At 37.6% G+C, this 16460-nt stretch overlaps 2 protein-coding genes across 5 annotated transcripts in view; one reads left to right on the forward strand and one right to left on the reverse strand.

Moving 5' to 3' along the window:
- The window catches only part of B3gat2 (beta-1,3-glucuronyltransferase 2), a 52963-nt gene extending 38832 nt beyond the window's left edge, over nt 1-14131 (forward strand). The window contains exons 3-4 of the mRNA XM_042687087.1: nt 13088-13236; nt 13317-14131. Coding sequence (XP_042543021.1) covers nt 13088-13236; nt 13317-13403 — 236 coding nt within the window. The 3' untranslated portion in view covers nt 13404-14131. The remainder of the gene's footprint in view (nt 1-13087; nt 13237-13316) is intronic.
- The window catches only part of Smap1 (small ArfGAP 1), a 121375-nt gene continuing 118760 nt past the window's right edge, over nt 13846-16460 (reverse strand). For all 4 annotated transcript variants that reach the window (XM_042687084.1, XM_042687083.1, XM_042687085.1 and 1 more), the window contains one exon: nt 13846-14792. In XM_042687084.1, coding sequence (XP_042543018.1) covers nt 14658-14792 — 135 coding nt within the window. In that variant the 3' untranslated portion in view covers nt 13846-14657. The remainder of the gene's footprint in view (nt 14793-16460) is intronic.

Consider the following 16460-nt stretch of genomic DNA (forward strand, 5'->3'; position numbering starts at 1 on the left):
CATGTGTCCACAAGGTGGCGTCATGTCACTGTCCTCCCAATCCCCATTTCCTCATCAAATGGTGAATGCTACTATCAACTCTGCAACCTGTTTCCATCTGAAGCACAGCCTTTGACTGTAGTAGTTTGAATAATGTTTGCTGAATTCATTAATTTTAACTTGTTTCTTTTTCTAGTTCAAGGATTATCAAAATGAAAAGTTAAGGCCATCTTATTGTCATTGTTTCTTAACGATGAGAATTTAAAAGGGGTGTAGGGGGAAGAAATGCAGAAGTCCCTAAGGAAAGCCTAATCCACATCAGAATCACCAAAGCAGCTTTGGAAAAATACCCACAACTGGGGTCCCCATCACACCAATTAGACAGGAATCTCTGGTGGGTAGGACTTAGTGTTTCATAGGTGTAGGAGTTGTATTGTTTTTCTTTAGACTTGAGCTGATTGTAAGGGGCTGCCATGGATTAGAACAGCTTGGATAGATGGACAGAAGCTACTTCAAGTTCCTTCCTGTGGGTCAAGGGTGTTCATTCCTGATCACAGCCCCTTCCAGATGGTCCAATCAGTCCATCTGGAGTCTCAGGAGGGATGGCATCATTTCTAAGTTTCGGAGTGCTCACTAGAATTATTTAAGCCAGAAGTTAAGCAAGAAGAGAATTTGGACATGGGAAAGGAATTTTTATTAATCCTAATAACTGAAAGGCACCAGCAGTAGAAGTGAAAGATTGCCTTGAGATAGCAAGTTTGGGCTAGGTTTTCTTATTTAATTAATTAATTTGCCAGTCCTGGGGCTTGAACTCAGAGCCTGGGCACTGTCCCTGAGCTTCTTTTGCTCAAGGCTAAAGGCTAACATTCTACCATTTGAGCTACAGCGCCACTTCCCGCTTTTTCTGTTTATGTGGTACTAAGGAATTGAACCCAGAGCTTCATACATGCTAGGCAAGCACCCTGCCACTAAGCCACATTCCCAACCTCTGGTCTATTTTTTTAAAATAATGTTATTTGACATATAATTGTACATATTTATAGGGTAGAGTGTGATATTTCAGTGCATATACACAATGTGCATTGATTAAATCTATGTACTTAGCATATTATCACTTCAAATTTTATTTAATTGGGGTTAGAATATCTAAAATCCTCCTTGTAGCTTATTTGTCTTATTTTTTAATTTTTTATTGCTATTATAAAGTTGATATACAATGAAGTTACAGTTACATAAGTCAGGTAAAGAGTATATTTCTTTGTGGACAATATCGCCTCTTCACTCTCTCCCAGTTAGCTTTTTGAATAGGTACTAGTTTATTGTTAGTCATTTTAGGTGCTACAGAACATTGGCGCTTGTTCTGAATTTGAACTGCTATTTTGTGCCCATTAGCCAGCCTCTCCCTAACCACCTTCTTCCCTACCTCACCTTCCTACCTCCCTCCCCAACTACTTCTGATAGTTTGTCTGTACACACACACACACACACACACACACACACATTGAGGGGTGGGTGAGAGGTTTCTTTGTGGCAGTACTGAGAATTGAATGTAGGGCTTCATGATTGCTAGGCAATTACTTGGCCATACCCCCAACCCCTTTTTGCACTGTAGATTTGAAATAGCATTTTTGTTTATGATCAGGCAGCCCCAGATTGGGATCCACCCAGCCAGCCTTTCTCAAACTTCCTCCCTAAGCTGAGCACCAATGGCTCATAGCTATAATCTTAGCTACTCCAGAGTCTGAGGATTGCAAGAAAGTCTGTAAGACATTTGTCTACCAACAAACTGCCAAAAAGCTGGAAGTGGAGCTCAAGGGATAGAATACTAGACAAGTGAAAAAGCTAAGGGACATACCTTGAGTTCAAATCCCAGAACTGGTGCAAAAGAAAAAAAAAAAATCCTCCCTAGCATCAAGCATACCCTTGGTAGCCTTTGTTACCATGGGTGACACAACTCCAAATCAGTGATATTTTGTTGCTCTTCACAGGATTTAGAAACTATCATTTTGTTAATGTCTATTCCATGCTGGACTGTACTATATAAGCATAAATGGAGGAAATAGCTTCATGTTTGCTAAGTTACAGTATATACTTTAACTCTGAAATCACCTCTGAAATCATCACTATCTTTTATAACTTTTGTAGTTAATATCTTCTAAATTTGAAAACATAGTATCAGTAATAGAAATATCGCTGGGGGATTTGTTTGATTTTTGAATTTCTTACGGATAGTCCTAGCTACTCAAGTGGATAAGCCTTGAAGTTTTTCATTTCTTTGTTAAATTAGCTTTATAACATACATATTCTGATTTTCACAAAACAATCCCTTGTGCATATCTCTTGTTTAATTTTTATTCTAAAGTGTGTTTAGGGTGTTAAGAGATCAAAATGGGGCATATAATATATACTAACAAGTTGTATAAATCACTATACAGAATTTGAAGTTTGAGAACTCTGAAGTGACTGTTGTATTGATCCAAATGCTAATTGTACAAGTAGCCACAAGGGCTATATTGGAAATTTCATGGCTGCGTGAAATTTCATTCATTGTATATATATGAATGAAAGCATTCTAACCACATAGTTATATCTACATATAAAGTAAGTGTAGAAACATATATATGAATATATACATATTTGTAAATATATACATATATGTAGATACATATATATGTATATATTGAGAGATGATATAGATATATATAGGGTATGTTTTCATTATGTTATTTTTATATTTATTTTTGTCAGTCATGGGGCTTGAACTCTGGGCCTGGGTGCTGTCCTTCAACTTTTCAGCTCAAGGCAAGTTCTTTAACATTTGAGCTACAGCACCACTTCCAGTTTTCTGGTGGTTAACAGACTTTCCTGCCCAGGCTGTCTTTGAACCACCATCCTCAGATCTCAGCCTCCTGAATAGCTAGGATTACAGGTGTGAGCCACCGGCACCCAGCCTTTATTTTTATTTTTGATTTATTTTCTTAATACAACATGTCAGTTTGAGTGCACTGCAATTTGATCTGTATCATGCCTTACATCATTCTCCCCATCTATCCCAATTCTGTGTACTTACTCAAATAAAATTATATCTGGGCTTGGGCACTGTCTCTCAGCTCTTCAGCTCAAGGCTAGTGCGCTACCACTTGAGCCACAGAGACACTTCCAGGCTTTCTGCTTATGTGGTATTGAGGAATTGAACCCAGAGCCTCATGCATGCAAGGCAAGCACTCTACCACTGAGCCACCTTCCAGCCCAATTTTCTATATTTTTAAAGCATATAGTGGACTTAATTTTTCCTGGAGAAAGTCTGCTAGATGTTAACAAAAACAAAACAGAACAAAAACCAGACTTAGGTAGACTTCCTGAACGGGGGAAGGGGGGTAGGGGGTAGGGGGAGAGTTATTAAAATCAAGAGTCAATCAAGCATTTCTACCAATCTTAACTGAAAAATTTTTTAAAGTGTAACAAATATTAAGAAAGACTATCTCAGCCTTGATAATAGCAGATTCATGGAAAACACTGGTAAAATTGACTCAGTAAGAAATAGAAAATCTGAGCTAAGCACTGATGGTTCATGCCTGTAATCCTAGCTTCCTACCCACTCAGGAGGCTAAATCTGAAGATCAAAGTTTAAAGCCAGCCAAGATAAAATAAAGCCTGTGAGACTTTAGTTAACTAGCAAAAAGCTGGAAGTGGAGGTAATGGATTAAATGTGGGAAACCCCAAGTTTAATTAAACTCCAGTACCAGCATATACAAAAAAATTTTTTAAAAATCAGAAGTTGAATGTAGAGAGCATAGAGAATTTCAGTGAAAACTGTTATCAGTTGTGAATTGGGGGAGGTAAAGAGAAAGCAATAGGCATATTCTGAGCAAAATGTGATAGACACATGTCTAAAATAACACAGCAACACCCCTTGGTACAATTAATACATGCCAAAATAAAATGACAAGAAAAACAGACCTGGATGAGAGTGGGTCAAATTAAGAGGCTAAATTTGGTCCAAGCATTTGATTTGCATGGAAGAAACTAGAGCAATGAAATTGGTTGAAAACGTTTTTAAAAGGTGGAGGGGAAGGGGAAGAGGGGGAGTAATAGAGAGTGAAGTTGATCTCAATACACTGTTTACAGGTGTGGAAATGCCACACTAAAACTCCCCTGTACAGATAATGTGTGCTAATAAAAAAATAGAAAATCTGAATAGATCTCTAACAAATACAGTGATCAAATTAATAATCAGCTTCTCCCAGAGGAAACCCAGTTCCAGGAAACCCAGTTCGAGATGTTTTCACAGTCAAATTCTATAATACATTTAAAGAAACTTTTCACATTAATCCCTCATAGTTTCCAAAAATAGAAAAGAACATTTTAAAGTCATTCTTACAGACCAATATTGCTTCATACAAAGATAACAGTAAGGATAAAACCCCCTACAAACCAGTTCCCCTTCTGAATACTGATGCAAAAAAAAAACTAAATAAATGGTGAATTTGATGACAGGTAAGCATGTAACCTGTTCAGATATGTTAAAATAACAGCAGTAAAATAACAAAGGACAATACATGCAGAAAAAAGACGCATATGACAAAATTCAGTGTTTTTCAAGATAAAAAAAAACAAGATTAATAAATGAGGAATGGAAAAAATTTCCCTTTGAAAAAGTGCATAAAATTTAGTTGTATTTCTCCTTGCTAGTAGTAAACAATCTGAAAATAAAATTAAGGAAATAATTTAATTCACAATGTCAGGAATAATAAAAAATTACAAGATAACACAGTAAATGATAATAAAGTAAATACAATAAACAAGATAATAAAAGTACATGATAAATGATGAATTATTAGCAGAATTAAAGAAATAAAATGGAAACATGCCTTTATGAATTAGAAGACAATATGGCTAAGATGGTAATTTTTCCTCAAATTACCCTCCAGTTTTAGTAGTCCTTATCAGAATTCTAAGCATATTTTTGCAGAATTTGACGAGGTGCTTTGAAAATTACTAAGGAAAATTGAAGGACTGAAAATTACTAAAACAATCTGGAAATAAAAGATTTGGAGTGGCTATATTTGGTGATTTGAAAATACAGCAATAGTAATGCAGAAACTAGCATAAGGATACGTATGCAGATTATGGGAATATAATTGATAGCCAGGAAGTAAACCCTTAACTATATGGTAAATTCATTTTTGCCAGCGATGCCAAGACTAGTCAATGGTAAAAAATCATCTTTACAAAGCATAATGCCCAGAGTTAGAAATGTGCTAAACCCAATAGTCAGATTCTTTTAAAAGGCATTTTTTCCAGGTTCATCCATTTTCTGCAAATGACATACTAATTCTTTCTGATGAGAAAAAAATTCCATGATATATACTTATCACATATATGCACTACATTTTCCTGATCCACTCCTCAAATGTAGGGCATATGGGCTGTCTCTGTGGGCTATCATGAATACAGCAGCAATAATTATGGATGTGCAAGTATCTTTACTATATCCTGATTTAGAATATTACCAGTAGGTGCTCATTGCTGTATCAGTGGATGGTATGACCTGGATCACTGTATTCAATATCATTCTCTTTTTTTAAGGAGCTTCCAAACTGTCTTTTAGAGTGGCTGTACTAGCTTACATCCCACGCGCCCAACATCCCACCAGCATTCCTTCCCTGCTCCCAACATCCCACCAGCATTAAATGAAGTAAATCAGGCTCAGAGAGACAAACGGTGCATGTTTTCTCTCATCTGTGGAAGTTAGATCTAACATATAAACATCCATAATAACACATTCAAGGTTATATGCATATATACACAAATTGACTAAAGGATGCTATACTTAGGGGAGGAGTCCAATGGTGTATGTAACTCCTCTGACTAGGCAACTATTCAACAAAATGAAAACACAGAAGCTGAAACATGTTCTGGGGGAAAGGCAAAAGGTTGGAGCCACCAATGGAGGAGGAAGAGTGAGCAAACACAGTTATTATATTCACTGGTATGGGATAGGGGAAATCTGGGGGAGAATGATGGAAGGGCTGACTGACCAAGATGCACTGTACTCACAACCTTACTTCTGGAATTGAATCCTCTTTTTACGAATACTTCATTTTTTTAAAAAAGGCTTTTTTTTTTTTTTTTAAAGCCAGGCACCATTGGCTCTAATCTTAGCTACTCAGGAGGCTGAGATCTAAGGATCCTAGTTCAAAGCCAGACTGGGCAGGAAAGTATATGAGACTCTTATCTTCAATTAAAGAGCCAGAAGTGGAGCTGTGGCTCAAGTGGTAGAGCACCAGCCGTGCACAATAGAGCTAAGGACAGTGCCCAGACCCTGAGTTCAAGCCCCAATATCAGCACATAAATAAATAAATGGCAACTTTAATGTATATATATATATATAAACTATATTTAAATAAGAGGCCATAGACATGGAAGACTGAAACTGTTTTTTCCTCTATTTCCCTCTTTCCTCTCTCTCTCTCTCTCTCTCTCACACACACACACACACACACACACTGTACACTGTTAGGAGAAGACATGTGTGGTACTTTAGGGAGATGATGTAGTAATGTAACATACAAGTAGCTGTCTTTTCCCAGCAAGTTTCATGACTGTATTGTGTGTACATACATTTCTAATTTAGCAATTGAACATTTTAATGGCTTAAAGTGGGTTCAGTGAACATTTTAATGGCTTAAAGTGGGTTCAGTGAAACAGCAGTATAACCGTCTCTTGTTTCTGGTATTGGTAATTTGTGATTTCTATTTCCTGGGAAGTATGGGTAATGTTTTAACCTTATCGCCCATTCCCCTCAAGTTAGTTTTAATTTTGCTGAGATTCTCTATTGTTTTGTTTCACTTCAGTAATTTCTACTACTATACTTTATAGTACTTATCCCCTATATATTGGGTACTTACCTTTTCTAAAGGTAGGAGCTCATTTCTCTTCTTATTTAGTAAATGTTTAAAGCTGTTTAAAACACTTCTGTCTGAGGTAATGACACAAACTTACCTGTAATCCCAGCTACTCAGTAGGTTACGGAGTCCAGGTTTTCAGAGCCAGGCCAGGCAACATAGTAAGCCCAGTTTCCTATTTTAAAAGTAGTTAATTCTCCATCCAAACACTGCATTAGATGGATGAATCTCACAATTTTTGAGATGTCTTGTTTTCACTTACATTGTTAACTGCTTTTCTTGTATTCTTTCTCCTTATGTGTGTGTGTGTGTGTGTGTGTGTGTGTGTGTGTGTGTGTATGTGTGTATATGCAGATAAGCCAGATCTATATAAGCCAGATCTAGGGCTTGAACTCAGGGCCTAAGTGCTGTCTGTGAGCTTTTATGCTCAAGGCTACCACTCTTCACTGAGCTACAGCTCCACTTCCAGCATTTTTAGTGGTTAGAGATAAGTTGTGTGTATTTTTAGAATGGACTGAGTCAGATCCAGAAATTGTAATGTTCATATTTAATATCATGTTCATATGTAATGCTCATATTTAACATTAATAATACAGTGATATGATTTTGTATTTATATATAAATATACCAACATGATTAAAAAAGAATCTCATAGAATTTCCTGCTCCTATTGGCTTGGAATGGAGATCCTCAGATCTCAGCCTCCTGAGTGACTAGGATTACAGGCTTTTAAAAAAAATCATCTTTGATCTGTATTTTATTCTTTGCTAGAAATATGTGGTACCCAGATAATGGCTTTTAAAAAATACTTTTAGACAGGCTTGAACTCAGGGCCTCATGTTCTCCCTTGGCCTTTTTGCTCAAAGTTGGCACTCTGTCACTTGAGCCATACCTCTCCTTACAGCTTTTTGCAGTTAATTGGACATAAGTATCTTGGACTTGTACGCTGGGCTGGCTTTGAACCAGTTTTCAGCCTTTTGAGTAACTAGGATTATAAGCATGAGCCACTGGTAACTGGCCAGATATTTGGAAAATAACACTTTTCTATTTTATATGATTTAAAAAATTATTATAAAGGTGATATCCAGAGGGCTTAGAGTTATAATATGAATTTTTTTAATTTACCAAGACTTGGTTTATGGTTCATAAACTTGATAAAGTATGGTCTATTCTAATAACTATACATATATACTTGAAAAGATTGTGTATGATGTTACTCTGGGTAGAGTGACCTAAATGATACTGCATGTGCTTGCTCTGTGTCTGTCTCTGTGTCCCAGTCCGTCTGTGTCTGTCTCAAATTGATTTTCCTAGCTTGGAAATACATACTTCTTTATATATATATATACTTTTTTTGGGGGGGGGGGGTCCGGTCATGGGGCCTCAACTCTGGGCCTGGACGCTGTCCCTCAGCACTTCAGCTCAAGGCTAGCGCTCTACCAGTTAAGCCACAGCGCCACTTCCGGCTTTTTTTCTTTTTCCTTATGTGGTGCTGGGGAATTGAACCAAGGGCCTCATGCATGCAAGGCAAGCACTTTACCACTGAGCCAACTTCCCAGCCCCTTCTTAATATATTTTTATGTCTCCCTTTTTCACCTTTTATCCTGTTTTTGTGATCTAATGTGTATGTTTCATTCATTTTATTCTAGGCTTGCTTTTGGTAGTTTTCATTATGTGCTTAGCTAGTAATCTTTTATTCTTTAATAAAATTCTTTGCTGTTAATCCCAGTAGACATTGTAATTTTCATCACTGAGGTGATTTTGCTTTTTTAAATATCTCATATCTCTACTGTGCATGCTCCCTCTTTCTTTACCTTCCTCAATATATGAAGTATTACTTATATTTTAATGAGTTTGTTCTGTAATTCTGTCATCTGTTATTTCTAGCTTTGTTCTGTTGCCTGAATTTTCTCTTCATCATGGAAACTTTTTACTACTGCTTTTGTACTCATGGCAATTGTCTTAGGCACGTTGATTTTAAACTGCTGGACACTGACATATACATATAACATGTATAGATATACACATAACACATGTGTGTATGTATGTGTGTGTGTGTGTATATATATATATATATATATATATACTTTATCATACATATTGGGATATATGGTTTTAGCTTTACAGTGGAACACAACTAAGTTACTTGGGCACATTTTAATCTTTTAAATCTGTTTTCAAGTCTCACTTTTCAAAGTTGGTAGAACCAGCTGAGCCTTTGTACATTTGACCCCACACCAGGTCATAACCTTCCCATACTCTTCCCGATGCTCTAGCTCTTCCCAGGTACACTTCCCTGCCTGATTAGAATGTGAACTGTGTCCAGTCTCAGTGAGTGCCATTGGTTGATCTGAGACTCATTAGCTGCCCTGGGGTAGCAGTCCAGTCTCTCCTCTCCAGGAATCTGAAATTGTCCTACATTCAGTTTCCAAAGGTGACTGGAGTTTTGGGGCTCTCCACATTGTGAGGTGGGAAGCACTCCAGAAAAGAAGCTGGGGCAGAGATCTCTCAGTGTATGGGTGAGCTCTGTCCAAATGCTGGTCAGGAAACTTATTTTGAAGTATCGTTTTTTAGTTATTAGAACAACAGAGGAAACCAAGTTCCCGTTCTAGTTTGTATAAAAGTAAAATGACATACTTGACTTTTTTTCCCCTCTCAGTGCTGAGGTCTGAACTCAGGTTCTTGCACTTGATAGGCAGGCGCTTTTAACATTTGAGCCATACCTACATTTTTTGACTGGCACCTGGACTTAGGGTCTTGTATTTTCTGTCAGCTTATTTTGCTCCTGTTGCTGTACACTTGAGCTACAACTCCAGTCCAGGTTATTAGAATTCTGAATGTCTTATAAATGGTTTAGCCATGAATACATGGGGCAGGCATTGTTCCTGTCTGGCAAGGAATATCCTTCCGACCTAACTCTGCTTATATTTTAGGAAATCCGACCCTCACACTAAACTACATTCTATGTGTGCCAGAATTGAGGCTTGAACTCAGGGTCTCTCATCCTCCCTTAGCTTTTTCTCCCAACACTGGTGCTCTACTACTTGAGCCGCATCTCTACTTCTGGTTTTTGCTGTTAAGAGATGAGAATCTTGAGGATCTGTCTGTCCATATTGGTGTAAAACTGTAATCCTCAGATTTCAGTTTAGGATTATAGATGTTAAACCATGGCATTACGCTGAACCTACTTTTCACTGGCATTTTAGTTTTTATATAACTCATCTAGACAGAAAACCTAACTCTCAAGGTTTCTGTAAAGCTCCTAATATCTCAAAGCTGCTCCAATATCATTAAAGCTAATTTCATAAAGGGAATGCAAAGACTAGATAAATATTTGGAAGTGAGGAAACCCCAAAACCAAGGTAGCTCGAAGGTATACCTTGAGGTTTCCTCTCCCTCTCTCCCTCCCCTACTCTCCCTCTCTCTCTCTCCCTCTCGCCCTCTCCTGGCTTTCATGCTACAATGAAGCAAAAAGAGGCCTTTTGGCAAAACCGGGCAGTTTTATGCTGTGCTTAAACTGTAGATTCTGTCATTAAGAGCTAGAAGCATATTTCTGATCAAGTAAAGCAAAATACCCATAATCTGAATCCTTTAGTGGTCCTAACATTAAGTCTTATATAAAATGAATATCAGATCAAAGTTGTTTCATATAATTTTTATGAGTACAATTTAGACTAGCTACTTAAAAAAAAAAAAAAATCGAAGAATAGGAAAATCAGTTCCTTGTCTGACACCAGTTCCTCATTCCTCTAATCGTAGCTACTTGGAGGGATGTGATTTGAGGATTGTGGTTTGAAGCCAGCTTGGGCAATAAAGTCTATAACTGTTTATTTCCACTTCATCACCAAAAAAGCTAGATGTAGAGCTGTGGCTAAAGAGGTAGAGTGCAAGCTTTAAGCAAAAAAAAAAAAAGTCAGGGACAGCACACAGGCCTTGAGTTCAAGCTTCAATACTGGCAATATACGTGTGTGCAATGCGCGCACACGCGCACACACATACACACACACACACACACAAATCAGTACCTTTAAGGTAGTAAAGAATATTCGAGGAGCTTTAGTGTGATTGAAAAGGAAGGGCAGACTCATTTAGACTTTTAAAAATTTAAAAGGATGAAGCCCTGTTTATAGTTGAATGTGGGTTAAAATTGAGCCTTAAAAAAAATTTTTTTTTTTTTTTTTTAGCCGGGCGCTGGTGGCTCACACCTGTAATCCTAGCTACTCAGGAGGCTGAGATCTGAGGATCGCGGTTCAAAGCCAGCCCAGGCAGGAGAGACCGTGAGACTCCTATCTCCAATAAACCACCAGAAAACCGGAAGTGGCGCTGTAGCTCAAGTGGTAGAGTGCTGGCCTTGAGCTGAAGAGCTGAGGAACAGCGCCCAGGCCCAGAGTTCAAGCCCCACAACCGACAAAAAAAAAAAAAAAAAAAAAAAAAAAAAAAAATTTTTTTTTTTGGTGCCAGTCCTGGGGTCTGAACTCTGGGCCTGGGCGCTGTCCCTCAGCTCTTCAGCTCAAGGCTAGCACTCTACCACTTGAGCCACAGTACCACTTCCGGCTTTTTTCTTTTTGCTTATGTGGTGCTGAGGAATCGAACCCAGGGCCTCAGGCATGCAAGGCAAGCGCTCTACCACTGAGCCAACTTCCCAGCCCAATTTTGTTGAATTCTTGCCTGAAGGAGACTCCTAATTTGTTACCAGTGATGAAAAATGATAGGCAAGCTGACACTTCCTGCCCCTCCTGGCACTACCTGCTATGGTGCTTTTGTCTATGCTGTAATTTTTTAACAGTGCTTTGTAGTCCTGTCTCCCTATACATTATCCTACATCAAATAATAAGTTGAGAAGGTGTAACACTTCACTTACAAACTAGGAAATGGCTAAGTTCCAGAATCAATACTTGACCAGTATCCCAAGTAAGTGAAAAGATGTGAGCAAAACAGACTAATTCCATACTCAGTGTTTTCTGCTCAACGTCCACCTTCCTACAGGATTGGCAGACTCTCAGAGAGTTTTAACACACATATTTTAGCAATTTGTTGTTTTGCATGAAACAAATGCTGAGTGAGTCAGTGTTCTATACTGTTGTTCATATGCAGCAGGGTCTAGAACATAAGACTGGCTGACTGGCATTTGATGGTGGTTGTGGTTTTCTCATAGCTCTAACATTCTGGCTTGGATCATTTGGTATTTGCATGGTCCTCATGGAGAGTGCTGATTAGAGTATCACCCTAATCATTAGGTACAAAGAGGTCCAACAAGACTTCAGACTTCCAAAACAATTATTTTGTTTTTTGATTCTGCCAGTACTAAGGCTTGAATCCAGTGTTTCAAGTTCTCACTGAGCTTTTTTGGCTCAGCACTGTTATTCTACCACTTGAACCACACCTCCAGTTCCAGAATTTTGCTAGCTACTTGGAAGTAAGAGGATTAGTCTGCTCAAGCTAGCTTAGATCTCTGCCTCTCTTGAGTAGCTAGGATTATACACATAAGATACCAGTGTCCCACACAGTTGTTCAGATGACTTGCAGAATGCTTTCATGGCCAGATCATAGTTTCTTAAACTACAGAATAAATAGTAATAGTATTTTAATATGACCAAGATCATTGGAGGAATTTTCTACCTGTATGTGTGTTGGTAGGGAGAGAGAGGGAAATAAACTTAGGGCCTCAGATGGCCTGCACTGATTTGTAAACCCCTCTCCCACTTTCAGTTCAAAACAAATGGTAAATTACCTATTATCTGTTTTTGAGGTAATAGGCTTCTATTACTAATGTTTTTGATACAAACCCAGAGAGAGTAGTACAGGTCTTGATTAAGCACACATAATGGTATTAGGGCAGACGAACACTGAGCACAAATCTTTGAACAAAGGAGAATTTAGTCAAGTATGATTTTTCACTGCATTGAGTTCAGAGTATCAATAATAGCTTTGTTAAGTAGAAACTCATAAAATTCACCATGTATTATCAACAGATTAGACTACCTATTTTATAGTAGTTGCCTCCAGGCACATGTTTTGCACTGAGTGTACAATATTACAGTGACTAATTTTACTCAAGACTATAAAGGAAATAATACTCCTATTCAAAATTGTAAACTATAAAATCTAATAAGTGTTTTAAAATAGCTTTAGTATAATTATAAAAAGAAAAGTACAATGTCCTAAAGTATCTTTGGCTTTCTTATTATTATTCTGCAAAGGATTTGCTGTAAGTCTTCAAGTCATCTTATCCAATCCAAAAGCTGTATTTACGCGTCGTGGATCCCAGCCAGGGATGCAAGAATCTGACTTCCTAAAACAGATCACAACAGTTGAAGAACTGGAACCCAAAGCAAGTAACTGCACCAAGGTACTCATTGCACTCAGGTTGCCAACTTTGAGTTTCAGCGTTACAAGTGTGGCTACTCAACATATTTCCTTCCACTTTAGGTTCTTGTGTGGCATACTCGGACAGAGAAGGTTAATCTAGCCAATGAGCCAAAGTACCTCGTGGACACAGTGAAAATTGAGGTATAAATGGAAACACCAGATGGTGCAGTTTGCCCAGTCAAGGGGTGTGGAAGAGGATATTCGGAGTTCAGGCTGCAGATCATTCAGGTATTGTTTCTTTTACTTCATTCAATACAACAACTTTTACTGTCATCTGATGGGACTTCTATTTTAACAGAAGCTAACTGGATGCTACAAAATGTATGTTCTATCTTCACTTGTTCTGCATGTTTTATCTACACCCTAATGAAGATTTCTGTACAGTAAGCTAAGTGACAGTGCAAGATACTACTGAGTACCTTACACACTTGTTCATCTTTTCCATTTGGCTTTGTAATTAGTAGAACTGAACAGGTTTTAGAACCTGATGACAGGTATTTTGTCAAGTAAACATCCCTAGTTCTCTACTTCATACCATTTGGAAGGCTGGTGGCAGGTATACAATGTAGAAATAAAATCCACAAAAAAGTTAATGGATTCACCTGTTTAATATAGGGAAATAACATTTTGTCAATACTAGGCACCATAAAATGTAAACACAATTACTGTCATAAACCTGGATATACTTTCAAGGATGAAAAGTGGCTTTGTTTTAGTTACCCTGTTTGTATATAGTGCAGCAAAGGTCTTAGTGTTAGCACTATGTACATATGAAGAGATCCAAATTATGAGAGGCAGGTAAAATTTGAATTCTTATGCTTAAGGTTTACAGTAACATCCAGGTTTATCTTTTCACTAACCACGTTCCCTGAAAAGCACATCATAACAACAGCACGGTGAAGTGAATGATGCAATAAAAGAATCTTGATACACTAGAAAACAGTGCTCAGTGATACATTTACATTCTATTTATATGATTAAACATTTGATCATACAGTACCTTCCTACAGGATTACTGGCTAATTTGGGGGTGGGGTTATACTGTTAGAGGTATTACTAACATGATAACTACTTCCCTTATATGCAAACATTAGCGCTATAATTTTATCGACAGCAAAACTGATTATATAAGTTGACTGAGCAGCTTCTCAAATAATATGGTTTTATGAAATCATGGGGAATAGGAGCAAAGCTGCCCTTGACATAAAGTGGATTCTTAACCTGCTTTGCACCACAAAAATTTAATCAGTACAGACCAACACGGTCAATCAGGTAATTCTTAATATGAACAAGTGGGGGGAAAGAAAACCAATATATATGTACATGAATGAATAGGGGAACTAGATGCTTTTAGCAAGGAATGTCAGATGTTAGTTTTGGATGAGACTTGCTCTGCAGTTCTCATTTCCACAGCTGTGTGCTTAGAGTCTGACCCGATGAGCTTCCAGACCATCCTGCTGTTGTGCTGGGAGGCTGGCCAAAGCCTGCTGCTGGACTCCCACTATTGAGACTCACGCCAGCCATTTGCTGATTCATCTGTGAAACACATGAAAGGTTCAGTTTAAGAGATTTTGTTTCTTTAGCCATAGTTCAGTATCTTTTCATTAATGTGAAAATAAAGTATTTGGGTAAAAAACAGAGTGACAACAAGTATCTCTTTAAGGAAAGCAAGTAACTATTTGCTCTCATCTTTTCTGCCAATTTTTTTTAGCAGTGTTCATAAAATAATCTCAATTACATTTATTCACTTTCAATATTCAATTTCTTATCTCCAAAGATGAACCACAACTGAAAAAAGGTACCAAAGTAATCTCTGAATTTGCATCTGGTCTATATAGAGTTCACTCTTTCAACTACACTAGAAAATCTGTGCTAAGAAGTGGGAAGATTTTAGAGAGTAAAATATGCTAACATTATTATGTAAATTTATATGATGGATAGAATTTTCTATTAAAATATGAAATGGCTCTATATTTTCTAAAAATCGAAAGTCATAAAGTATACTTGCATTCAGACAACATAAACAGCTAAAACTAATTTTATGCTATTCTATATAAATATTTTTCTTCTAGATTGTAGTCAAGTAAAATTTTAAGTCTCTTAACTCTGTCATTCTCTGACTTTCAAGTAAGCAACAGTAATTCACCTGTAATCCTAGCTAGCATAAGGCTTAGATCTGATGATTCCAGTTCAAAGTCAGCTCAGGCAGGAAAGTCCATGAGACTCCAATTGCCAATTAACCAGCAAAAAGCCAGAAGCAAAGGTATATATTTCAAGTAGTAGAGCGCCAGTCTTAGGCAAAAAAAGCCAAGTAAGAATGTAAAAAACAAAAAAGTACAGATGTGAAAGACTGTCTTCATTTGCAGTTTTTCTAAGACAATAATATTGACTGCAAATCTAAGTACCTGAAGGGGTATGACAAGTTGTTACTCATGGAAATTTCCACCAACCTGTAATTGGCAGTGGATATTGCTGGTAAACAGTACCCCTTGGAATAATCTGGACAGCTTTTTTATTTTTGTCCTGGGGCTTGAACTCAGGGCCTGGGCACTGTCTCTCTCTCTCTTTTTTTTTTCCTTTCAAGGCTAATGCTCTACCATTTGAGCCACAGAACTACTTCTAGCTTTTTCTGAGTAGTTTATTAGAGATTAAGAGACTCACAGACTGTGCTGCCTGCCTGGGCTGACTTTGAACTGTGATCCTTAGATCTGTCTCCTGAGTAGCTAGGATTACAGGTGTGAGCCACCAGCTTCCAGGTGGAATACAGTTTTGATCCCTCACAAACTTGTGGTTTCAGAATACGATGCTAGATTTGTGGGCTGCCAGAAAAAAAAGACCCCCAAATTATTAGTGAAGGTAGAGTGGTATGAGTAGACTAAGTTGGGCAAGTATGAACTATTCAAATTCACTTTAACCAGAACTGGGTTGTACTCAGTATTTGGGCCATGTAAAGCCAACTGTTAACATCTGACCCTTAAATGTTGAGATCCTCAGTGGGTAGACACCAGTGTCACACCCATATTCCTGGAAAGCATGATTATAAAAATTAAATTGCAGCATTTACGGGAATGTACAGTGATTACTCTAGAAATCACTCTACACTGTTTCCCTGAATGTTCTCATATGATTGGTCCTACTAATTATATGGATGCCAAGACCAACAAGGCATAGAACATCTAACAGAAAAGTGAGTAAGAAAATGAA

Source organism: Dipodomys spectabilis, unplaced genomic scaffold (genome assembly GCF_019054845.1).
Source record: "Dipodomys spectabilis isolate Male_0828 unplaced genomic scaffold, ASM1905484v1 ptg000102l, whole genome shotgun sequence".
NCBI classification, from domain to species: domain Eukaryota; kingdom Metazoa; phylum Chordata; class Mammalia; order Rodentia; family Heteromyidae; genus Dipodomys; species Dipodomys spectabilis.